The sequence below is a fragment of the Calliphora vicina genome, chromosome 5 (genome assembly GCF_958450345.1).
Source record: "Calliphora vicina chromosome 5, idCalVici1.1, whole genome shotgun sequence".
Lineage (NCBI taxonomy): Eukaryota > Metazoa > Arthropoda > Insecta > Diptera > Calliphoridae > Calliphora > Calliphora vicina.
The window spans coordinates 102,483,316-102,510,812 of NC_088784.1; the positions used below are offsets into that span (position 1 = coordinate 102,483,316).

At 31.2% G+C, this 27,497-nt stretch overlaps 1 protein-coding gene across 1 annotated transcript; it reads right to left on the reverse strand.

The window, feature by feature from the left end:
- Positions 1–1,846: 1,846 nt before the first annotated feature.
- Positions 1,847–26,139, reverse strand: atos (atossa). The gene is made up of 9 exons (XM_065513202.1): positions 25,912–26,139; positions 22,346–22,845; positions 16,541–16,627; positions 9,111–10,677; positions 8,496–8,632; positions 5,140–7,498; positions 3,980–5,047; positions 3,467–3,891; positions 1,847–3,116 (listed from the first exon to the last, which is right to left on the reverse strand). The coding sequence occupies exons 4-9, from the start codon at positions 10,545–10,547 to the stop codon at positions 2,918–2,920; spliced, it is 5,625 nt and encodes a 1,874-aa protein (XP_065369274.1). The 5' UTR covers positions 10,548–10,677; positions 16,541–16,627; positions 22,346–22,845; positions 25,912–26,139; the 3' UTR covers positions 1,847–2,917.
- Positions 26,140–27,497: the final 1,358 nt, after the last annotated feature.

The following is a 27,497-nucleotide window of genomic DNA, read 5'->3' on the forward strand; positions in this document are numbered from 1 at the left end:
CCCCTCAGACGTCCCCAAGGAGACGTTCGATGCAACTTGGTCTATCACTGCGGTCTTTGGAATGGTTAAGAGAAAAAAATTTATTTGATTTTGAAAATAGAATTAATTTTTTCGAGCCTTTGGTTGCGTTATTGGTATTATTGAGAACTTCGTCTTTAGGTTCTAATATTTTAAAGGTCACAAGGATCATATATATCGGTTATTAGGCGTCTACAAGTCCCAGAATTACTGTCTGAACCACAGTGCAATGTCCGCTTATGTAAATTTTGTAAGTAGACAAGTTTACTGTTGTTCAAAAAACAAATCCTCTCTCCCTTTTTGTAAACCAAAGCTGAGTAACGTTTTGGTTTTTGAAAATAAATTAACATATTTTTTGGTGTTTTGTAAATCGAATCCACCTGATTTATTCTTTTTACGTTCGATTAAACAAACCTAAACAAAATAGAGAAAATCAGAACATCAATTTTTCGTTATTGAAAATCACCCGTTTTTGAATCCGCTATATTAAAGAAGAGTGACGAAAATGTTATTTTTGTATTTTGTTAAAAATTCTATATTTACATTTATGAATCGATGTCACAGAATTCCATCATGCTTCTTTAGAAAATATAAAACGAAGATTTATTATCGATGTGAAAATACTTTCATTTTTCTAAATGGAATTGAAGCAATTTCATAACGTTAGTGAGCAAGATTATTCATCCAAAAGCAAGTAAATTGGGAACCATACGAATTGAAGCCGTGAAATCTTGAAAGATGATTTTGCATGTCCGAAATTATGCTTGAACGCTATAAAAGAAAATCATTTTTCCACCGAATCATTACTTGCTATGAAAAAATGATCGATTAGGATAACCCGAAGCGTAAGAGTTCGTATGTGAAGCTCGGCCATCCAGCCAAATGTATTGAATTCATTCCTTTACGAATTAATTCCATTTTGAATCGGAATTCAAGCACAGATTATTACAGATATGAAACAAATGACAGTTCTCAAAAAGAAATATCGAACCGTATGATTATTTTGGCGTTCTACAACTACTTTTCAATGGTTGTGATTTTCAGAACGAGAAAAAATACAATTTTCAATAGGCAACGAGTGTGATATATATGTAGTTGTCCCTCTTCCCAAACTACAACCATTTTTTGTTTGTTTTCTAATGCCATATTACTGGAACCAGTTCATTCATATCTGTATAATATGTGTTTCAAAGGTTGAATGAATTAAATTAATGTAATCAATTCATTTTGTAAGTGATTAAAAACAAAACAAATTGAATGTAGAAAAACTATTTTCATTCAATTTGTATTACATTTGAATTAACATTTAATCATTCAAAGGTTGATGCATTTTGTTATGAATTAATTTAATTATGAATTAATACAATTAATACTATTTAAATAAAAGCCTTGTCATGAAGCTAAATAATTCGATTTCGGGAATAGGTTTATGAATTGAATGACTGACATTTTTTAATTCCTTATTAAGATTTTTGTGAATTAAGCTCAAATTAAATTAATTAAAAGCTCTACTAATAACTCTACAAATAAACTACATAAATAGAAGAAATAAAACTATTCATTTTGTTTTGATAAAGATCATTTTTGAAAAGGCAACTGCTCTAACATTGCTGTATTTTTTATTTAAAACAATATATAAATTTTCAAACACCATTTTAATGCTTTAAAAATTCCCTCAGTTCTAACAAAGTTGTGTTTTGGTCCTCATACAACCATTATGAAAATTGTGTTGTTTGTTAAGCTGGCAAATTAAAAGCAAAAATAAAAACTAATAAATTGCGAATTAATTAAAAGCAAAGAAGAGCAAACTAGTAAAAGTAAAAAACAATTGTTATACATTGAATTCATTTAATAAAATAAAACATATTTCAAAATACTCATAAAAAAAACAACATAATAAAATGATTATATTGAATTAAAATTACTAAATATCTATAATAATATGTATGTATGTACTCGTAAGTTTTGTAATATAAAGTAAAGTAAATAAAATAAATAATATACATAAACATTTTGCTATACACAGTTATTATTGAGGATTTGAGGGGATTTGGGGGATTTAATTAAATTGGATTTGATTGATTGATTGATTTAAAGTACATAGAGTAGTACAATATAACAAACTGTATGTAAGTTCATAATTATTAAAAATATAGATAGATTAAAACAGGGGACTATAACAAATAATTTGTTTTTGTTTTTAAATAGAAGAGATAAATACAAAGAAAATTTTATTAATATTTTCTTTAAATTCGTTACTAAAATTTATTATTGTTTTCAAAAACATGTTTGATGGAACTTAAGAAAAGCTGCCATTAGATAAAATAAAAATAATGAAGCTTTTTAATTTAATAAAATGTGCTTTTTTAAAATGTTTATAAAAATTATGGTTTTAATTTGAATTTAAATTTAAATTCAAAGAATTGCATAAAACATTTGAATTTCCATATTTTTTTTTCTGTAAATAAAAAAAATACATAACAAAATATATATATTATACATACAACAATTTGTAATAACTAAAAAATAACTAAAAAAAATAAAAATACACAGATCAATTGAATAAGATAAAATAATAATAAAAAAGGCATTTTGGTGACATAGAACATGCGTACTTCAGTTTGTGTGGTGTTGTGTGTGTAAGTGTGCGGAGGGGAAATAATTATAAATCATTTAAAATATTTGTAATTTCACAAAATTTCATTTAAATTAGAATAAACTGCTGCAATATTGAGAAAACCAAATTGTAAAGTAAGGTTATGTATTAGCATTCGGTGTTCATTCATTCATTCCTTCACTCATTCATTCATTAAACCCATATTCTTTGCCAGCGTTGTTGTAGTTTTTGTTGTAGCTGTTGAAACATATCGACTGGCACACATGCAGCTTTTAATAACTACTAAATTTTACTACTGGTTTGATCTTGACGTGCACTATATTTGGGATTTGTTGGCATCACAGTATTTGTAATAAGTTCATTTGGTGCTTCCAATACCCCTTTGGCATGTGCCGCAGCTGTATCGCAATCCGTGCGTCTGGATATCAATAGACGTATATCGGTGTGCAACATTAGGCGGCCGGTGCGTGATGTTTGGAATCTGTAAAGGAAGAATAGGTTAATAAGTTATTTAATATTTGTTTTCAAGAAAAATACTATTTGAAAATTATAAATTTTAAATTGATGGCATATCTTTGTTTTCAATAACTTATATGTCATTTTAAAGGGTACATATCTGTCATTTATTAGTTATTGAGAAATACATAACAAATTTGAAAAAACTGCCGCTGAAGCACACCGATTGCTCACCAAAGCTTATGGTGAAAGTGTTCCATCGGTTTCAACGAAAATATTCTTTAAAAAACCCCTATTTCAAAAAGTTGTTTTAAATCTATTTTTTAATTAAAAAAAAATAAGTACGAAAAATCCGTTTAAAAAAAAAACACTCACCTCAAATGTATGGAATATCTTAGACTTTTCATATTCTCAGCTGATATAAAGTGTCCCAAATGATTTTCGTTGTTACATTGAGGTGAACGTGGTTGCTGTGGCGGCGTAGGCGTAGTCGCCGGCTGAAGCTGTTGCTTATCCGGCTGCTTTGAATTCTCGGTCATTGGCGCATTTTCGTCGTCGACATCGTTATACCGCCGCTTATCCACATCATTCACATGTACATTATTATCGTTATTGCTTTGCATGCCCGTATCCGCCAAGATACGTTGTCTAATAAAGGTCTGATGTAAATTGGGCATATCACGCATATCGTAGGGTATAACGAACATACGTACGACCGTACCCATGGGATTTAACAATGTGGCCTGGACAGTGCCACAACGTGGCACCGAATAACCTTTACGGGGTAAACGTATTTCACACTATTTCAAGAAAATTACTTAAATTAATAGATGCTCTTTTACATACATATTCTACATATTGATTTGTTTTGTAGCAAATTCAACTCACCAAATAAGGTGTACTTAGGGTTTCTCCCTTAAGTTCATAAAAATAGGCAGCTGCTGGTATTGTTAACTGTGTGGGACAAAAGCCTCCCGATGCACCCAAAAGTAATTTAAAACCCATTACTTCGATTTTGGGCACCAGACGTCGTTGCAACAGACACTCTTCCAAATTTCCCAATAAGGGTTTACGACCAAATACGGCCGCCAAACGAGTTCTCAACTTGACCGGCGAAGTAGCGAAGGGACTGTACATGCCGGAATCGATGTCCTCATCAGAGAACTGTTCATCTGAGCCCAAGGACGAACGATCCGAACGATCGGACAAGTGACGAGATCTTCTTTTATAAATGGCCGATGCTTTGACAAAACGTGGCGATAGAGAGGGTGAATTCGGTAGGGTGGGTGCTGAATTTGACTTCTGGACCGTTAGTGTGGGTGCCGGACTTGAGGGCGACTCGAATGAAAAGGTAGGCGAAGCTTGCGTTATATTAATTTCTGCTGACCTGGTTGCCAAACCACTCGAAGAGCCATTGCACACACCATTACCTATGGGTATGGGTGATGATGAAGACACAACCATCATTGAATTTGGATTACAGAAAATTGGAGTTAGATTTACTTTAGGTAAACTACGTCTTAACAATAATGGATTGTGGGTAGTGGGTGTGTTATTATCATCCATTCTACTCAAGTGATTCAATTTTGATATTTGCTGTTGCTGTTCATCATTCTTATTAAAATTGCAAGCGATATGCAAAATATTCGGCTTTGGTGTGTATTTATGGGGTTGTAGTGGTGGTTGTTGTTGAGTTTTACTTTTCATTGCATTCTGATACTGTTCGCTCGGTGTAGGCGTCTTGAATTGTGCCATCATTGCATTGGCTTTTTCGGCGCTAGACGAATTTTCTTTTAGCTCTTGCAAGGGTGGGGTTAAGCATGATGAACGTGCCTGATACTCTATTCTATCCGTGCCATTTGCACTTGGTCTGGAGATTTGAGCATAGTAGGTCTTGGTATTCAAAGAGCAGCGATCTATGTGGGGTGTTAGTTTTGTTGAGGATTCAAAATATTCCTAAAAAAATAAAAAATAAATTTAAAAATGTTATAGAAAAGTTTTGGTTGGTAACAGGCAAATAGTATTATAATCTATCTATGTCTACTTACTTCTTCCATAACTTCATGCTCATTTAAATTATCAGACGACATCTTTTTTACATTATATTCACCACCATCAATCACAATCGATACATTGTCTACACAATCGGATGAAATGATCTTCCCACCATCCGTCTCATTATCGCCACCTTCATCACCGGCAGTGTCATCATCTGTTGAGGATTTATTTGGATTTTTAGGCAAAGTGGTGGCGGCATTGCCAGTTGATGAATTCAAGGAAGAATTATTATCGTCTGAAGAGAATTCTTCGCCGGCGGCTTGATTAAAATTATGCTGGGTCTTTTGACGTTTGCACAATTGGCAACCAACTACATTGCTAATATTACTGCTAATGTTATTGCCCACAACACCATTATTGATAACACTATTACTATTACTACTACTACTATTTCCACCGTTGTTCATACTGTTGGAGTTATTGTGGGGAGGAGAAATTCTAACATTATTACTATTGCTGTTTATTGTTGTTGGTTGTTTTATGGCAGCCATTTGATTTGAGTCTTTGGATTTATGTTTATGTTTTTTATTTGACTTCGGTGTACGTTGTATGGCTTGTAATAATAATTCGGCCTTATTACGTGGTGTATGTATAATATCACTACTACTTAAACTACTGGCTGATGAGGACTCAGCATCCATTATATCTTCATAATTGTACAGGTTATCTGACACAGTTGTTGCAACATCACTATTATTGACTTTTAATGGGTTACACTTTAGACATATCATTGACTTTTCGGAACCACAAGATGTGCAGGTGTTGGTGATTGTTTGAGTACCTGTTGAGATCATTTTAACATGTTGTTGGTGATGCTGCGGCTGCGATTGCGACTGCTGTAGTTGTTGATTTGTAGAAGGAATGCTATTTATATGATTATTTGGTAATTGTTGTCTTTGGCCTTTTGCTAAACTATTAATGCTATATTTGCTTTCACTATGTTCGGCGGTATCACTGTTATTGCCATCATCATTCTTATCATCATCATCATCGTCGTCCACATCATCATCATCATCCACCTTATCATCACCTTCGCCATCTTCATCTTCTCCTTGTTCCATTTTGTTGTTGCTATTATCCATTTCGGTTTCGTTTTCCATATTGTTGGTTGTTTGATTTGTCGAAGTAGATGTGGTTTCATTCGTTTTACGCAGCTGTTGCTTTTTATCACGTTTCAACATGCGCTTGCGATATTTGAGGAGTTGCTTTTCGCGATGTGAAAGATTTCCACAATTGTTTGTACTAAATGAGGAATTGGAACTATCACAATCACCAACACTGGTGCCGCCACCAATACCAATACCACTGCTGCCACATGAGATATTACAATTGTCACCACCGGCACTCAAATCGATATTGTGCCCATCATACTCAAACTCTATGTCTTGAGAATCTGTATGGCGGTCGCGATCTTCAACGGCTGGAGGCTGTTTAGAATTTTTACCATTCTGAGAGAAGGAGCAGCGTGAGGAGGCAGTTAATGTTTTTTGTTTTTGTTGTTGCTGATGTTCCTTTAAATTATTATCACAGTTCATTATTAAAATTGTTGATTTGTTGGCATTTGTTGTTGTTGCTGCTGCTACTGCTACTGTTGCTACAGCTACGGTTGCAGCATTCGATGAGGCGGCTGCTGATGATGTTGCTTTCGCAGAGGCAGCAGCTAGTGTTGCGGCTTTTGGTTTTGTATTTTTAGCAGCTAAACACGTTGCGTTTGCAGAGTTTACGGGTGGTGGCGCCGTTGCTGTTACCGTCAACCCACTTGTTGGGCTATTTTGTTGCTGTTGTTGTGTTGTTGATGTGCCAACTTTTGGTATACCCCCCGTAATACGTGGAAGACTTTTTAAACAAACCGATACACTACAATTATCCGATATATTGACATTTGGAAAATTATGTACATTCGGTTTTGAATTAAAGCAAGCAGTGCTATCGTATTGTTTAATGCGATAGAAAATATTCAAACGTGGTGATGATGGTCGTCTCTTGCCACTCCCTACTCCTACTCCTCCGCCGACACCACCACCACCACTGCCACCACCAACACCGCCAACATTTCCACTAACAGTAGTTGGCGATGTAGCGCACAACGATGCCAGGGCTGTGGGGTGTTGGTTGGTTGAGGTAGTTGATGTTGCTGTCGGTGCTGTTGTTATTGCATTGTTTGTTGTAGTTGCCAAATCGCCAGCTGCACTTGTTGTTGGTGGTGTGGTGTAGATAACGCGACCGGTTTCATAAATGGTCTTGTCCGATTTCTTAATAAGATCACACCAGGCACTGATTTGCGAAAAATACAATTGACTGCGTATGGCACTACACAATGAGGGCAGCGTCATTGTAGGCGGTGGTTGTCTGCGGAATTACAATAAAAATTAAATAATACATATTAGAAATACTCAAACAAAGGATTATTTTATTTATCAGTTTTGTAATTGACTTAATAAAGAACAAAGAGAACCAATGGAAATTCGAATAGTTGATTTGACCTTGCCAGTATGTATTGGTTAATTTAAAGGAGTTTTAAAATGTGGGAAGATACAAAAATGTTCGACAAGGTAGCGGACTTTACCCGTTTCAAATTGTTTACTACTAGTTAGACAATTTATTTATGGTCATACACAAATTTGAAGTTGTTGAAAAATTTTAAATTCGCTTTGGTTTGTCTTTTATCAAGGTTTATATATGTATGCCAAATATCCATGGCGCTAAGGTAATGCTCTGTATTTGGTGGTATTGAAAGGTTCCTATCTATTATGAGCTGATGAAATCTGGTAAGACCATCATAGGGAACCTGAATAGAACACAGCTAAAGCGAGCATTGGCCGAAAAACAACCAGAATATGAGGCCAGACATGAAACCGTAATGACTTGATTCGTTCTTGGTATGAAAAAATTGACAGTTCTTATGGCTCGGAATCCATATGTTGCTAGAAAGATGGGGAAAATGTCATAGCTAACAATGGCCAATACTCTGAATAAATTTGTATTGTACAAATGTTTCAAAAACAAAGCGAAACTTTCAAAAAATTTTATGAAAATATCCTTGTTAAGTAAACATTTATTCAAAAATATGCTAGCATGTATGTATTATTTATCTTATGACATCCTTAGGATCCCTTTTTGAACAGTACCAGTTTTACTTTAGGTACTGAACCAAACTAAAGCGAATTTGTATGGCCATGGTACCAAATATTATCGAATTCAGAAGAGTAAAGGATCAAACAAATTTCGTTTCGCACCAATAGATTTAAATTTGTTGATTGTCTAAGTGACAGATGTTTTAAACAGATTAGAAGTGCACAGCAGGAGATGGATTTAGTTTGTCATAATCTTATAATTGTATACTCACTTTTCTTTTTGTGTTATTATCCATTGTTCCAGTAAAATTTTATTACCTACTGGACCCAAATATACTTCTATGCAGATGGGCTCACCACGAGCTAAAATATTTTCCATTTTAATACAATAGGCACGCCAACGTGTGCACTGCAATAAATAAAAGAAAAATACATTTGTTAATTGCTTGAAAATAATGTTTCTAAAGAATTATGTAAGCCTTAATTCCATTTTCAAAATCAAATTAAATGTTATCTCTTAAACATTCCGTTAATGAATTCATTATGAATTATTTCATAGACTTGATTCCTTTGAGAATTCCTTCGTTATAGAATTAATTCCATATTGAATAATTCAAATTTTCTTGAATTCAAATCTATTACAAAAAGGCTTAAGACAATTTTTTACAATTCATTTTGTATTTGTATTTGAATTAACATTTATTCATCATTGAATTAATTCAATGATGAATGAAGTCTATTTAAATAAAAGACTTTGAATGAAGCTAACGAATTCGATTTTGTGAATGGATTTATGAATAGAATGGCCAACATTTTATTAATTCCGAATTAAGATTTATTATTCATTCTCTCTCTCTTTTTGTAACAATTTCTGGGTTTCTACTTACCGTTATATTAACGTACGACATATCACAGTGGTGTTCCTCAGTCTCTGAGGCATCACCTTTGGCTAGTCCCATTTTTTTAAGGAACTGATCACAGTGTGGACCCTGTTGAGGGTGTGTTTGATTACGACTTGCCGCTGCTGGTGATAATATTACCGCTGGCGATGTCGTTGTTGCTGTTACAGAATTTGAGATTGTTGTAACTGAAGGTGTAAAAGAATTTCGGCTAAAAATATTCGAATGCAAATTTTGGCTGGGCATATGAGTAGAAGTGTTGATAGTTTTGGTGTTTGCTGTTTGAGCAGCAGGTATAGTCATACGTTGTGTCGTTGCTGTTGTTGTACTAGTTTTACGTAATAAATACTCTTTATTGTGAGAGTTATTGTTGCTACTACTGCTGTTGCTGCTGTTAGCCGTATGGGGAGATGAAGAAGGATACCAAGAATTGGCTGAAATTGCACCACTACTACTAGAGCTACTTGCCGAACCAGTTGAAAAATCCAATTGCTGGTGGGGCGGTGTTGAAAATCTAGGTGTGGATGAAGAAATTTGTCTATTATTTGAATATCTAGGGGGAGAAGTTGTGGTGGCTAATAGGGGATTGCCAACACGTAGACATGTATTGCTGGCTAGAGATTGTAAAGAGCACATGAAATTTTCGTTAGAACCAACACCACCACCACTACCACCACCAACTCCAGCTCCTCCACCTCCCATAGAATTGGGAGAGTTATAGAAATTCATTTGATTTATGGACATTCTTCGAAGTATTTCAAAATCTCCACCTCTTCTCTCCTCATTCGTACCATGATGATCGGTATTTATGGACAAGGCCACATATTCCGCATCTGAGCCTCTGGGGCATTCTATAGCCACCTTTTGTCTGGCCGCCAACACCTGATGGTGAGCACTGGGAGATTCTTGTCTCAATTGACTAAGCTTCTGCGACCAACGACTGTGATTACTCTCCACAGACGATGAAGCACTCTCGCTACTACTGCTATAGTAGTCTCTCAAAAATGACGAAGTTGTTGATTCAGGAGAATTTGATGACTTTCGTCCCAAATAATTGGCCAAATCGATGGAAAACGAACTGGTAGCATTAGTAGCAAAGTTCTCACCAAAGGCCGCCCGTGATGTCGAGGGCTTGGGAGATTGTCTACCACATTCGGCAGCATTGCCAGCCAATGATGAGGTTTTCAGCTCGTTACGTGATGTCTGTATGGCATATTCATCCTCAGCTAAGGCTCTACCCTCCAATATCAACGATGCTATACCTAAAATAGCGCTATTATTCATTTGTCCCACTCCTCCTGTTACCCCGGCTCCATTGCTGGCATTGGCACTACCTGGCATCGGTGGTGAATTGTTCAATTGATTGCCAATGTTGCCTACAGAGCCAATGGGTGGCGAAGAACTTGTTGCAGATGTTGGTATCATAATGGCAGCTTCAATACAATTTCGTAACGAAATTTTTGTATCGTTGTCTTAATTGTCTTTATCTGTCTGTCACTTTCGCAGCTCTCGCTCAAAACTATAGAGACCCGGCTTTTCTTCCCCAACTATAGAACTGAAAATACAAGAAAAAATACGCTGAAATTAATATTATTGTATTATGTATTAAATTGTTTACGAGGATTCAAAATTATTTTTTTTGGTATTTTTGGATTTCTATTTTCATAAAACTTATTCAGAATTTAGTTACGATATGAGACTTTTTAACATACATACATACAATTACAAGATATAAGGAAAAAACCGGGACAACCTCGATATCTGAAGTACTAAGTCATTAATATAGACAATATAGACAATATGATAATAGATAATAAGTTGAATCTACAAATCAAAATCGAAACCAAAAAATTTAACCCAAATTTTTTTTCACCAAATTTTTTTGTCATAAATTGTTTTAACTAATAAATTTAAAAAATTAAAAACAAAAAAAAAAACATTTTTTAAAAAATTTTGAAAAAAAAAATTAAATTTTGTTCACTTAAAAATATTTAAAATTTGTATTTTAAAATTAAAATTTTTTTTTTTAAATTTTGAAAAAATTAAAATTTGTATTTTAAAGTATAATTTGGTGAAATGTCGAATATTGTGCCAACAAAGCCTCATATGCGGGAAGTTTAGTTGGGAAGTTTCGCTCAGTCGGACGGGGCAAATACTAATTGTTTCGATCGATGCAGAACGATATCACTAGGATATGCTTCACTTCAGAACAGAGTATCCGAAATCGGCTTGATTCGTTCTTGGCCTCAAAAGATGAGCAGTTCTTTAGGTTCGGAATCCATATGTTGCCAGAAAGATGGGAAAAGGTCATAGCTAACAATGGTCAATACTTTGAATAAATTTATGTTGTATAAATGATAAAAATTTAAAAAAATCCCGAATATTTAAGTCATGCATTGAATAGATAGAAGCAACAAAAAATGATTCAATCAGCAGTTTCAAAAATTGTGAAAAAAAAATTGAGGAAGAAAACTACTAAAATACAAGAGATTTTAAGAAATTTCCAAAAATGACTACCCGGGAGGTTATCAATATTCGAAAATTGGAAATTAGTTATCCAATTTTAGCCGTATTGCTAGTATACAATTTGCGAAAGAACATTTAAACTGGTCGAGACAAAAATGTAATACTATTCTCTATTCGGATGAATCCAAATGCAATTTATAAGGAAGTGATGGGAGAACACTCATAAGACGGCAGTAAGGAAAGCGACTGGACTCCAAGTATACATATAAGACAGTCAAGTTTGGAGGTGTCAATATAATGGAGTGCGGCTGTTTTTAGGACAAGTCATTCTTCAAACCATAAAATATATTATGACTGGAATCAGATACAGAAACATTTTAAGCGTTGTATCCATAAGCTGTGTAAAATATGTTCCTAGTTTGGAGATTCCAGCACGACAATGACCTCAAACACACCTATAGGGTTGTAACCGAGTGGTTACTATCGCCAGATCTCAATCCCTATGATAAATTGTAGATCACAAAGTGAGAACTCAAAATTATACCACGAAGGAAGCTTTATCAGATGCGGTTATAAGGGAATGGCAAAACATTTCAAAGGAATCCGACCATTAATTTTTTAATAGGTTCATTGTATCGTCACTGTGAAGTAATGAAAATTAAGGGATATCCATCAATATACTGAGTCACTAAAAGGACAATTTTTGTAAAAAACAAGTAAGAGAGCTATATTCGGCTGTGCCGAATCTTATATACCCTTCACCAAATTATACTTCAAAATAAAAATTTTAAATATTTTTATTTTAAAAAAATATTTTTTAATTAAAATTTTTTTTTTAATATTTAGCGAAAAAAAACTTTTGGTGAAAAAAAAATTTTGGTAAACAAATATTTTTTCCGATTTTGAGCCATTGTATGTCCAACTTACTTACTATGGTCAGAAATCGATATTGCCCTGTTTTTTTTGATTTTAAATAGCAAACGAGTCGGAAGAATTCCGGAGATATTGATTTTTTATTTTTTTTTAAATTTTAAAAAAATATTTTTTTTTTAAATTTAAATTTTGTTTTTTTTCGATTTTAAATAGCAAACGAGTCTGAAGAATTCCGGAGATATTGATGTATGAATCGTGTTTGTAAGTTATATGGGGGCTTCGGAAAGTTGATTTCAACAGACAGACAAACGGAAATGGCTTAATCGACTCCGCTATCTATAAGGATCCAGAATATATATACTTTATACGGTCGGAAAATTATATTGTGGAAATTACAACGGAATGACAAAATTATATGTATGTATACATATATGAAGGGTATAATTAAACCAAAGTTTCCATGGTTTTGTCAATATTTGGAAAAGTTTCCATTGTATTTAAGTTCTCATATATTTTAAATTCTATTCACAAAAATTTCACCCGCCATTTTACACTAAAATTGTTTCCATAAAGTAAATACACACACATAATTAAATTTTAATTGTGTGATTAAATGATTTTTTATTGAAACCTTGCTGAATCTAAACACGAAGATAAATGAATGTCATTATTGCATTTATTATGTACACAATACTAATAAATATAATAGTATATTATATAGTATAATGCATTATTTTTGGATGTTATGAATATTTTCATTGCTCCCCATTTTGAAACTAGGTCAAAATGAAACAGTTAACAACAATATTCGACAAGTACATAAGATTTTGTATTTTTTAAATAAAGCAGTGTCTAGCTACTTCCTTTATTATGCCATAAATTTATAATGGAGAGGAAGAGGAAAATGATTTCAACTAGAAGATAATTAAGGTCAAAATTGGAACTGAAGAAGACATGTACCTATTCGTAAGTGGGTTAATATGTTAGGAATCTAGTTCTTGGTCATTAAAATACATACAGAAAGCAACAAATTAATAATTTTTAAATAAGGGGGCGTGACCTATAAACCTAGTTTTTAATACATACATATACATACATAGTTCTATTATATAAAGAACATAACAACCAACTACCAGCCCCCATACCTACTCACTCTATTAATATCTATTTTTTTTTTTTGCATAAATACTGAGTGTATGTATGGATGTGTATGCCTTAGTAATATGACGTCATATTTGTTTAAATTTTATTTTGTATTACAAGGTTTTTCATTCAAATGCATTTAAAATATAAAAAAATATAAAAAAAATAGAAATAAAGTCTAAAACCCTCATTTCAAATTTTGTAATTTCGTAATGTAGCAGTATGTAGTAGTATAAAGAAACCAGTTCAATATATATAAAAAAAAATAAAATACGAAATACTAAACACAAATAAAAATATAAATAAATAAATCCAAATTGTATCCAAATGCAATATGTATCTATGTATGTATGTAGTTGGTACTACGTAATTTTTATTTTATGTACAAAACAACATGTTGCTGACATTTTCAGTTTTTCATGCGATTACATGTTGCCAAGCAACATTTATGTTGAAACAAGGTTGTTGTACACATTGTACATACACATAGTTGGTATAATGTTTGTTGTTGTTGCTGTGTTTGTTTTTGTATTTCGTTACTTTACTTTCCGTTTAAAGTCTTGACCTGCATACACAAACTAGAACAACATAAAAATGTATGACTGTGTGTATGTTACACCAACACTTTCTTACATTCTCATATCCATACATAGATTGAGAAAAACTCATTACTATGAGCATGAAAGAACTGTGTTTATGGGAAAATCAACTAATATAACAACAACAAAATTATTGAGAGTTTTGCAAATACATTGAGTTTTCCTTTTATGTATGTATGTCTCTCTCTGTACTTGTGATAACATTAAAAATAAAGAGAGTTTTTATTGTTAACACTTGTGGAAGAGCAACATTTAAGTACAGAGAGTGAAAGACATAATAGGGAAAGTAAATTAATGATAACATCTAGTAAGTATTTGTGAAATTATAGAAATATTTGATTAAATATTGGATAAATATCATATTTATGTAATAGAATGAATTCTTACAAAGCTTTAGATTTTAGAAATGATTTTTTAGCGAAAAATTGCTATTAATTCGAATTGTTATCCCTTTCAAAGGCCGTTCGTATAATATAATCAGAAAAACTTTAAAAGATGAATAAGGTCCGTTTTATTTGGTGGTTGGCTGGTTCAGAGAATTAACTTGTTCATTCATATTAAAGTTTAATAGACATTAAGACCAGAATTACAGAATCCTAACTGACATTGCTAGATAAGACAAAAACGATTTTTTTGTTGCTATTTTTAAAATTTTGTAAGAGTATTTTTTGTCCTTTTTGCTTTTTTCATCCATATTTTGCCCTTAATTGTTATGTTTATTTGAGCCGACTATTTTGGCGACATTGTCAGGAAGCGTTTACATTTTTATATTTGTCAACAACGTCAAATGTTAACAAAATATGCAGTTTCATTATCGACAATTTCCCCTATTTATTTATGAAATTACAATTAAAAAATCCCGTGCTTCGGAGTTAACGAAATCCCGGTATTCCACGTTTGGCATCTCTAGTTGGAGTACATATTTGAATTTTTAACTTTTCATCCTATGTTTACTCCCTGTCTATACTTGACAAATATTTATCATAACAATTAATGATGTTTGTTGTCAAGACAAAGTTGTCTAACTCCCTGTCTATACCTGATAAATTTTTATGATGATAAACGTCAAAATCGTTGTCAAGATAAAAAATTATCAGGTATAGTCTTCATTTATTAGTATTATTGCTTCGTTATGACAAAATTGTTAGTGCTTTTGCTCAGACAACATTGTCTTGACAACAAACGTCATTAATTGTTATGATAAATATTTGTCAAGTATAGACAGGGAGTAATATAAACATTTATATCTTATATACTTGATAGTTTTTGTCATGATAAACTTCAAAATGGTTGTCAAGAGAACAAAATTATCAGATGTTATTGCATCTCTATGACAAAATTGATAGTGCTACAGCACAGACAACTGTGTCTTGAAATCCTTTAGAACCTTTCTTGGTATTCTGATAAGAACTAAATTTTTGGTAATTTTTTAAAATTGTGGTCCGATGTTAGCAACTTTGGAAGGTCCTAGGTTAGCAACTTTGTACTGTGATGGAAATCGATCGATTTGCACGATTATGATGAATTTCATTCGTTTTAAATTATGATTTCTTAAATACAGTGCACTCGCGATAATATGAACTAATCAAAACCAGGCCAGTTTACTTTTCATTTAGATTTCAACTCTGTGTAGATAGATAAAATACGTTAAAAAACAAAAATAAGCTGTTCATATTTTAAAAAGCTTTAAAATATGAACAGCTTACTGCACTAAGTTCATATTTTAGAGTACCCTATGGAAGTAAAAAGTGTCCACATTATCGCGAGTGCACTGTACTGGATTATTATTTTCTTCCAAAATACATTCCAGATGACAAATATCAAGTAATTTGAAATATTTTAATCAAGAAATGTGATAATAATAAATGGGAAAGTATTAAATTGGAATTTCGTACAACACACAAAACGAAAGTAATAAATAAATCACAAAAATTTTTCGGTTGCAAAACAATTTGTTTTCAAAATCGATCTCATTTTGAAATTTCATTAATTACCGAATATTACCAAAATAAAAAGTTGCTAAACCACTGTGTAACGTCATTAATTGTTATGATAAATACTTGTCAAGTGTAAACAAGGAGTTAATCACAGATAATACAGATATGAATCATCTGGTTTCGGCAACAATATAAAACAAACAATAGGAAATGTCAAAATTATCGTGTTGCCTATTGAAAATTTTCTTTTTTTTCTCTCGCTCAAACCACTAACCTGTGTGGTTAGTGCTTATTATGAAGTTATTAAATAAAATATTTATGATTCATTAGTTAAGATTTTTAAAAATGTTGTTTTTCATTGAACTGAAAAATCTATAATCTATAAATAATTCGCACCTACCTTTCTCGTTTGTTGTAAACTTGCTGCCTGCAATTACTCGGCCAACTGGGTTATATAACAACCATTGTCAGTATAAATTTAAACATTCTGAAATTAGAAAAATAAAGAAAACTATAAATTAGTAAAAACATATTACAAAACTTTCTATGAAAATTATACATATAAAATTTATCTAGAAAAATGTTGAATTTTTATAAAAAAAAAAACTTAATTTTTAAAAATCTACTTAAAAATATCTAAAAGATTTCAAAGTACCCTTCACCAAAGTATACTTTAAATTAATAATTGAAAACAAAAGAAAAAAATTTAAAAAATAATTTTTTGTTAAAAAAAAATTCGGGTTAATAAATATTTTTACCGTTTTTGACCTATTGTCGGTCTGAATTTCTATGGTGATGGAAAAGCCTTTTATTTAATATACCTATTATCTATATACATGACTTAGTAATCGAGATATAAATGGGTCAACAAATCGGGGTTTTCGAGGGTTTTTGCTTATATATCCGGCTTTTGTGCGTCAATTTTCTTGATTTTAAATAGGAATCTTACCAGTACTATATCCGAAATATTGTTGTATCAATCATGTTTGTAAGTTATTTGGGGGCTTCGGGAAGTTGAAGCCCCCCAGACGGACATGGTTATTTCGACTGCAGGCGCGGATCCAGGTCAACCATTTGGGGGGATTTTTTTTTGAAGATTTTGACCCATTGTAGGTCCGATTATCCATATTGTCCATATTAATGACTTTGTAATCCAGATATAAATTAAAAATAGGTCAATAATCGAGGTTGTCCTGGTTTTTTCCTTATACACACAGCCCCAAAAGTGAGTAAACACTAGCGAATTTTTCGATTTTTTAAGATCATGAAAATCATTGTAGTCCGACTTAAATCCTTTTTATTCAGAACCGAATCTATTATTCAACACAATCACCAACAAACCGAAACATTTAAATTTTAATCGATGGATAAATTTTAGGATTTTCATTATCTTAAAAATAATCAAATAATTTTTGGTGTTTACTCACTTCTGAGGCTCACTGTATATCGGCCATTTGTGGGCTGAATTTCTCGATTTTAAATAGCAACTTAACCGGGTCTATAGCGGATATATTGATGTATGAATCATGTACATATGTATGTAAGTTATTTGGAGGTTACGGAAAGTTGTTTTCAACATACAGACGGACATGTCTATATCGTCTCCGCTGTTTATAACGATCCAGAATAAATATACTTAAAGGGGTCACAAATGCAATATGTAGAAATTACAAATTTATTAGTGTTATTGCTTCGTTATGCCAAATTTGTTAGTGTTTTTGCTCAGACATCTTTGTCATGACAACAAACGTCATTTATTGTTATGATAAATATTTGTTAAGTATAGACAGGGGGTTAGAGATAACAGTATTTACGATTATATCGGTAACGGCAATTCTGAAGTTATTTCGGTTACGAAAGTTGAGCTGAAAAGGTATTTAAGGGAAAATGGTGCCTTAACGGCAACGGTAGCCAAAATTTATAAAAGGCTCTTGAAACTAAAGAGTATTAAACAAATATTTACTTATTCACATATTATGAAGTTCATATTTGAAATGTTTTAATTTTTAATTGAAAAAAAAAGATTTTAAAATAAATCTCAGGTTTTGTGGTAAACAAAGCAAATTAATCATTAAAAAAACAAAGAGTATAGTGGAGTATCGACATAAAACAAAATAAAATTAATACTCGTATGTAGGTAGTATTTAGAAAATAATGTGTCATCATTCTTCCAGAACATATGCAGAATATAAAATTGAAAGATACACAAATAAATAAAAAACCGTTTAAATTCAAACGTTGGAACAAAGTCTTATTGTTATATAAGAAAAACGAAAACTTCTTGAGGAGAAACAAAGAGATTAAAAAAAAAAGTTTCAAGTTCCTTGACTTTATAAAGTTTACTAGGTTTTTGTATATAAAATTAAAAAAATAAACACATCATCAACAACAACAGCACCATCATTAATAATAATTTAACGGTCAACGAAAATTAATTTCAAAAATAAAGTAATAATAAACAAATGGTTTTTAGTTGCCCAGACCCAGAAAGTGACGCAATTATATTTTCACTTGATTTCTTTTGCTTCTTTTAAGATTAACAAAATTTCTAAAAATAATTAAAACTAATATTCATAGGTCTAATTAAATATTATGGTTTACTGTGTGGTAATTATACCAAGTACACATGATTTTGTGCAATAAACATACGGGTGTTGTAGACCAGTATAATGAATTATTTCATAATTTCAAATATCCACATACTATATACTCGTACATACATACATACATTCTTTATTACATACATTCTTAATTGACCATAAAAACCCCAATCTAATTTAAATAAATTTATCTTTATTCGTATAAATAAAATTCATATTTTAACAATTTCATTTCATTTCCTTTGCTCAAAATAAATGACAGAAGATGTTTAAGGAGAAGGAGGAGAAAATTAACATTTTTACCGTAAAATGAAACAGAAAAACATACAAAATAATGAACAAAAAAAAACAACATAAAGAGAAAAGTGAAAAATGAAAAACTGTATGCTGTTGGTGCGTGTTTCAGAGTGCAGTCAGCATTTGCACATCTGATTTGTTGTTTTATTAAAAATTATTGTTGTTTTTGGATTTATTACTACTACTTGATTTAGAAGAGTGTGTGTGTGTTTTCGTTTGACAAATATTAACCCATCATGAGGCGGTCGGTCCCTAACACTATTTAGTGGTTAGTATAATGGGAAATAACCCAGCAGTTATAGGAGGCAATCCCAAAATAGTGATTTTATCCATCGTTTAGGGTGGGAACTAGTTACTTCAATAGCTACTTGATTAGTTATTTTACCACGTGCATGTCCTAAGCATGACCCCTTTTTTATTACAATGAGACTGTCTAATAGCTGGTCCAAAGTAGTCAAGGCATTGGATTCACTTATTGGTAACATAGCTACCAAACTGCTTCATTGATCAGCTATATAACTAGTTATTTTAACATGTACGGGTGCTAATTGACCACAAATAGTCAGCTAAAAAAAAATATCATAAACAGTCTAATAAAAGATTGCTTGTAAACAAACCTTCCTCCGATAACTCTCCAATGGATTGCTTTCTAAAGTGCAGTACGAAATAAACGTTTAAAGTGGCTTCACTATAGGTTACTAAGAGACACTATAGCGACTATTGACTTCACGCTATGTTACATGGAAGCAAAAATAATAATAAACTGTATCAGCCCAATTATGAATAAAAATTCCGCGGGAGTTTTTTCCCTTTTCTCATTTTTCCTATTCAATTTCAATGAGAAAAAACTCCCGGGGAACAAACTCCCGCGGAATTTTTTATTCATAATTGGGCTGTATGAGAATTATGTCAACACAATTTGCATAAAACCAGTTTGTACGAATTACTCACAAAAACGTTTAAAGTGACTACCCTCCAGATTACTTAGAGACACTTAAGCGACAATTGTCTTCACGCTAGATTACTTGGGATGTACTAAGTAACCAGTCGTATTTTCTCTGCACTACAAAGAGCACATACATGTCAAATGAACAGAATACATAAATTGGAGTCGGCCAAGCGATAAGACATTTGTGACAATTACTGTCTTTAAGGGATACATTGACTACTTGCTTAACTGCTGGGAATGCACAACCCGAATAATTTACTTAAAATGTAAGTAAGATTTTATTTGAAAATTCTGCTGACATACGTTTTGTGAATGTCCAATATTCCGTGAATCTGACGCATAAATCAGGCTGAATTTGACCGATGGCATGGGTTTGTTTTTGGCTTATTCGCATAGACCTTTCTTTGACTTAAGAAAACCCCACAAGAAAAAGTCGAACGGGGTCAAATCGCACGATCTCGGTGGCCATTTCACATCACCTCCACATGAGATGACCATGCCCTCAAATCGTTCCTGCAGAATGTCCAATATTTTATGAGCGATAGTGTCCATATCATCAAATTCTGGCTAAAATCAGTTGGTAATCATCGACCTATAGCGCTTGCTGATGACCTGGCCAACGTCGTTCAAAATCCACACAAAAGAAAAAGTGGCTTATTTCGGATGCATTGGACGATATTGGATCTAATGTGCATTGGTACCGTCCCAAATTCAACAATTTCGTTTAAGCCTCATGGTGATTTAGCAAAACAAACTGATTAAATGACATCTTCAACAATATGGCCGCTATCAACTGTCAAAGTGCGGAAGTCCCTATTGGAAGATCCTATACTTTAGTTTAAACAAGTATGTACGATAAATATTGAAAACTATTTTTGGTAAAAAAAGATTTTCTTGATTTTTTTTTTATTTCACAAAAAAAATTAATTTTTTTTTAAATTTTCAAAAAAATTTCCCAGAAATTGTTTTATATTTTCGACAAGGGTAAATAAGATTTGGCACAGTCGAATATAGCACTATTGCTTGTTTAAGTTTTCCTTATTATTTTTTTTTTTTACTTTAAATGTGAACAATTGTCGCGTTCAGGACCGAAAAAATTTCCATATTATTTAAAATAATTTGGGTAAAGTAAAAATAATTAAAAATTAAGCAAGTGAAAATTTTTTTCATCACAAAAATGTGTTTTTCAAAAAAAAAATATTTTTTTCCATAAAATTTTTTTTCACCAGAAATTGTTTTCCATGTTTTATATTTTCGTTAAGGGTAAATAAGATTTGGCACAGAGGAATATAGCACTATTATTTTATTTTGTATTTTATTTATTCATTTACTTTAAATGTGAACAAATGTCGCGTTCAGGACCATATTATTTAAAATAATTTGGGTAAAGTAAAAATAAAGCGTTTTTTTTATAAATTTCCTTCATATTTTACCAAAAATAAAGTTAAACTTAATCAATATCTTCATCTAATTAATTTTATTTATTGCACCCAAATGGGTTAAAGCTACTAACCAGTTACTTTGTGATTACATACATTTAAAACATATGTACTGTATATATAGATACAACATACACATGTATGACCAAGAAAGGCATTGCACTGACTGATTAAATAAAAACAACAACAACAAATAAAACCATAACATACTAACCAATATGAGAGGGGGAGGAAGGGGGCTAAATTAGAGATAAAATAAAAACGAAACATACACACACACAAACACTAGCAAAAAGAAGAGAGTGTTATAAAGAGAGAAATAATAATAATACGTATTTAGATACGACATAAATAAATAATGAAAAAAAAAATATAAACAAAAAACAACTGATCAGAGTCGAAACACGAAATAATAATAATAATAAACAAAACGATAGCAGAAGACAGAAATAGAGACAGGCTGATAAAAAACTAAATAATAAAAAATAAAAGTAGAGAAAATCATAACAGAATTAAAAGAATATTTCAGTTGCAGAGACTAGTTAGAGATATTAAGAGAAATTAAATTAAAATTAATGATATAATTTTGTAAATAATATAGAAAAACAAGCAAAGCACTTGGCATGAACATGTTCAATATTTGAACGACACACGTTACATCAAATAAATACAAATATATATAAAATAAATAGGTATATAAATTATATACAATAATATAAAAGTAAATAAATAAATATGTATGTATGTATGTACATCTGTATATATTAGTTGGACACATACAAATTTATGCTTAGATACATACAGCCCAAAAAAAATTAACTTACAAGGGGGGTTTTTATTAAACTTTTTTGTACATTTTCAGTATTTATAGGAAATTTCTATAGAAATGTGTGTCAAAATAATGAATTTTTGAAACTTACATGCTGTGTGTCTTTTTGCTCCTCTTTGTGATGGCTGATAATAATATCGCTAAGGTCAATCCACTCACTCAAACACTTTAACACTATATTATGTCTGAAGAGTAGGGGAACTATTTAACATCAAAATATTCTAAAAAAAATTATTTCTTTTGAATTTTTTCTTTCTTTATTAATTATAAGAATTTATTTAAAATTTTCATTGTTTGTTATTTGAATTTGTTTATTAGCTGTTGTCTCATTAATGTTGTGGTCGCTTGTGTTGGTGGTGAGTTTGTTGAATTTAGTTTTAAAAACCATTGGAACCGTTCCAAGTGTTATTGTTGTGATTGCAACTATATCACTCATTTACTAATTGCGTACTTTAATTTATTATTTTTTTTATTTTTTTAATTCTTTGCTTTTCGATTTTTTATTTTTTTTTTTTGTAGGTATTAGAGTCTATTTTATATACTTTTCTATTACAATTATTTTATTTGATTGCAATAAAATTGCGCTGCAGGCTAAAGACAATAATAATTTAAAAAAAAAAAACAAACATATTAAACAATTGTTATATTGGTTGTAATAGAAACTTGATGTGAAGAGTAAAATTAGCAATTTATTGAAAATTACTACAATTTCTTAATTCTCTTTCATTGTGTATTTCCCATAGCCTACAAACTAGTTTATATAAAGCAGTCATCATATTATTTGAATGGAATCGTTTTTAATATAAATTTTTGTAGTTTTAAACTCCTAAGGAAGTTGAGAATAGCAAATATTTGAGTGTTTATCAGAAGAATATTTAAAAATGTTTCCAAATTTAATTAAAATTTTGTGTGTTTTCTATTTTATTTATAAACAATGGAACTTTTTGGCTTTTTGGACCGAGGAACATTGTAAAATTTCTTTATATTTATACTTTATTTAAAGGTCTTCTTGTGTATAGAAAGGCCTTCAATAATATTAAAATTGGGGCAATCAGGGTTTCACGAGGGTTCGAAAACCATGAATTCTTAGTAGAATAAATAGTAACGATGCTCAGCTGTAAAATGGTTACCAGAGGGACTCCACAAGAAGGGTATTATCGCCTCTACTGTGGTTGATTGTGGTTAAGGTGACCCTGAAGCTTTTCAAGAAACGTGGTGGGAAGATTATTGCATGATTTCCGAAAATTTCCTCCCAAAATCTGTAATATCATGCAAACGGCGTTTTTCTACTCGTTGGCCAAAACCAAGGGATTGGAGCTCAAACCCAAAAAGACGGAATTCACCTTAATAAATGAAACTCGTAGGTGAGGCGAATTATTTAGGAGTTTTCTTGGACCGTGGAAAATTAATAAACCGGAGAGATTGAACTAGCAAGAGTGATATATTTGGCTATGACGAATGCGACCTCACAAAGTACATATATTCTGGATCGTTATAGATAGCGGAGTCGATATAACCATGTATGTTGAAATCAAAATTTCCGTAGCACCCAAATAACTTAAATACATGATTTATACATCAATATATCCACTATTCGGTTCGGTTTTTATTTAAAATCGAGAAAATCGGTCCACAAATGGCTGAGATATATGGAAAAAACCAGGACAACCTTGATTTTTGACCTATTTTAGATCTATATCTGGATTACTAATTCAATAATACGGACAATGTGTATATCTAATGATAGATATTTCAAAGACCTTTGCAACGCCAAAGTAAGTCGGACCTACAATAAGTCAAAATCGGGAAACATATTTTTGAACCCGAATTTTTTTCACACAAAAAAAAATTTTTTTTCTCATAATATTTATTGCTAATAAATATAAACAATTTTTTTAAATTAAAAATAAATTTTGCAATTAAATTTTTTTTATATAAAATTTTTTTTTACCAAAAATTAAAAAAAAAATATTTTTTTTATTGTTTACAGAAAACTAATATAAATTAATTCCATGAATCGAAAATTATTGAACGAATAATTTTTTATTCGAATAAAAAATATATTTTTTGCTCATTTATTCGAATAATTTTTATTCGAATGAGAATCCTAGTTCTTACTGAAGTGTGGTTCTTTGGATTCTTTATGATTGAGACATATTCCCCAGACAATTTGTTTTCATATTGTCTAATTACTGAACTTAGTATCCAAGATATACCTAGGCAAATTTATGACGAAAAATTCCAGATATTTTTTGGTTTTTTATGATTGAGACATATTCTCCAGACAATTTATTATCACATTGTCTAGATACTAAACTTAGTATCCAAGATATAGGCAAATTTATGTCAAAAAATTCTAGATATTTGTGGTTTTTGGATTATATTTCAGTCTTGGTCTTTAATTCCATCTCACAAACTTTACATAACATCCTTTTTTTTCATTTTCATCCTGTCAATGCTTTTTGCTTATAACAATTTCGTTTCCTTTGGTGTTTAAATTTAAGATTAAGTTTATTAATTTGTATCTGATTTGAATGAAAGTTTTTTTTTAATTTAAATAAGTAATTTTATAAAACAATAAAAATATAGGTATTTAATTATTTTTTATTTTCTTTTAATTAATATTATTTTATAAGTTTTTTATTTCAAATCAACTAAAACAATTTTTTAGGGAAATATTTTTAATTATTCTTTCTTATTTTTTAATTAATTTAACGATTTTTTTAGAGAGAATTTATTTTGAACTAGTAATTTTGTAAAATAATAAAAATATTTTTAATTATTCTTTCTGCTTTTATAATTCATTTTAGTTTTCAATTAAAATCAAATAAAACATTTGTTTTAAGAGGAAATTTAATTATTTATTTAGGCCCCCGTTGACCTTTATTATTTTGTAAAGCCTTCTTTAATAGGTATTGTTAATTCTTTTCATAATTCATTTTTTCATTTTGAAACTTTGAGGTTATTTTTATTTTAATCTGCCATTGAAACCAGCAAAAATACTTGAGCAAAAACAAGTTTCTTTTTGTTTGGCTTTGTTTCCTACTTAAATTTTCTTTATTTTATTTTAGATTTCATCAAATTTAATTAACTTTTGTGGTTCTTCTTTTTTTTTGTTATATTGTTTAACAAATTGATTTTTTTATTAAATTTATCTTTCAATATTTACACTTCCTTATTAATGGCATACATGAGAGGGTAAAAAACAACAGTTAAATTAATTTTCTTTTATTATCATTTTATTTATTTAAAGAGAAAGAAACTTCATCATCATCACTTTTATCGTACACGAGAGGTTTTTTTTATTTATTTTTATTATATTATATGTGTGTTTTTCTTTTATTAAAAATAAACACACTGTATATAATACAGTGGGTATAACTACTCAATTGCACTTTTTTCCTGTTTCTGTTTTATTATTATAAAATAAAAATAATAACAGACAGACAACACTCTACTAATTCTTCTTCTTCCTTTTCTACTCTGGCTGGCTGACTGACAGATAAACAGAGACCCACACATAACACACACACATGCACTCTACTCTCTAAGTTGCTGATAGTGTTTTTTTTCTTTCTTCTTCTTCTTCTTGTTGGTCTACAATTACTCCAAAACTTTAGATTTATTTAATTTTTTCACTCCGCGTCCGTACCGTACCGTTCAAAATACTCGTTCGTAGGAGATGATGAATTTTTATGTATTTTATTTTTTTTATTCTGCTTCTTCTACTTGGTGGTATATTGTTGTGAACGCTCACGTTGCTATAAAACGACTGATGAATACGTAAAGAAACTAGTGCCTCGGTGACTGAAAACTGCTGACTGACTGTGAATCCAAAACAGCAAAAGCAACAACGAATAATACACAAATGTATACAAACAAACCAAAAAAATAAATAAAAAAAATAATAATAAAACAACCAGGCAGTCAACCAGTCTAAATATGTATAAATGTTTATATCTATGTAAATACACAGATACAAATATACTTACAAACAATTTAAAGGAGGTGTGTGGCGGAGGAGAATGCGCTATACCAAATATACATATTACACATACCTACATACATAAATACATAAGTATCTATACTATACATTGATTGTGTGCCAGTACCATGACTTTCTAAACAGCTGAGCGACGAGTGTACGAAAACAACAGAAAACAACATCAACCAAAACGACTACGTCAATAACGGTATTGTCAATTTAGTGCTTTTAACCATTAGTTTTAGAGGTTTTTTGGAAAACAACCTTAGGCCTTGACCAGACATAAATATGTTTACTTAGATGACAATCTATCATCAAATCTACTAATTGCCTTCATATGTAGCTTAAATCTGTTCTGAAAAGATCCTATGCTTCGATCCTAAACCTCGCTAATAATAATACACTAATACCCCGGTTTGTGTCGCAAATTGGGACCGGAGAAACGCGACGCAAACCGAAATGACGAAAGCCGAAACACGTTTTCCCATACATTTGTATTGGTTTTCATTTAATTGATTTTGGGAGTTATAATTTGAGCTGAAAAAATAGATTTTTCACTATAAAATAAAACATTAACGACGCAACATCGAAACCATGTGACGCAAACTGAAACAAAAACGACGCATTTCGAAATCACAGATATTTTAAAAAGACGCAAAACGAAGCGATAAAAACCGGGGTATTGGTGTAATAATAATAGCGAACAATTTCTTGTCCACACATGAATTTGTCTCGTGTGGACAGGAACTTAACATTGGCAAAAGTTGTCCAAGCAAGACAAAATTCTTCGCTGAGCGAACAAATTGTTGTGTAGTAATGATGGGGGGTTTTTCAATTATTCGATTTTTAATTTAAACGAACTTTTTATGAACTTTTACATAATTTTTTATTTATTATTCGAGTGATAGATTAATTTTGAATCAATTGTATAATATAAATTTATTCAAAGTATTGGCCATTGTTAGCTATGACCTTTTCCCATCTTTCTGGCAACATATGGATTCCGAGCCAAAAGAACTGCTCATCTTTTAAGGCCAAGAACGAATCAAGCCAAAGTGAAGCGTATCCCTGAGTGAGCGTTCTGCTGGGGCCACAGTCTGGACTATAAAGCGGGTGAGGCAAAACTTCCCAAACACTTCATTCTAAATATTTTTTAACAGGCATTGCAACATGTGGCCGAGCAACGTCATGATGGTAACATTCATGTCTGGGTGTATTTCGACAAATACTCGCTTCAAACGAGTCAGTTGCGTTCGTT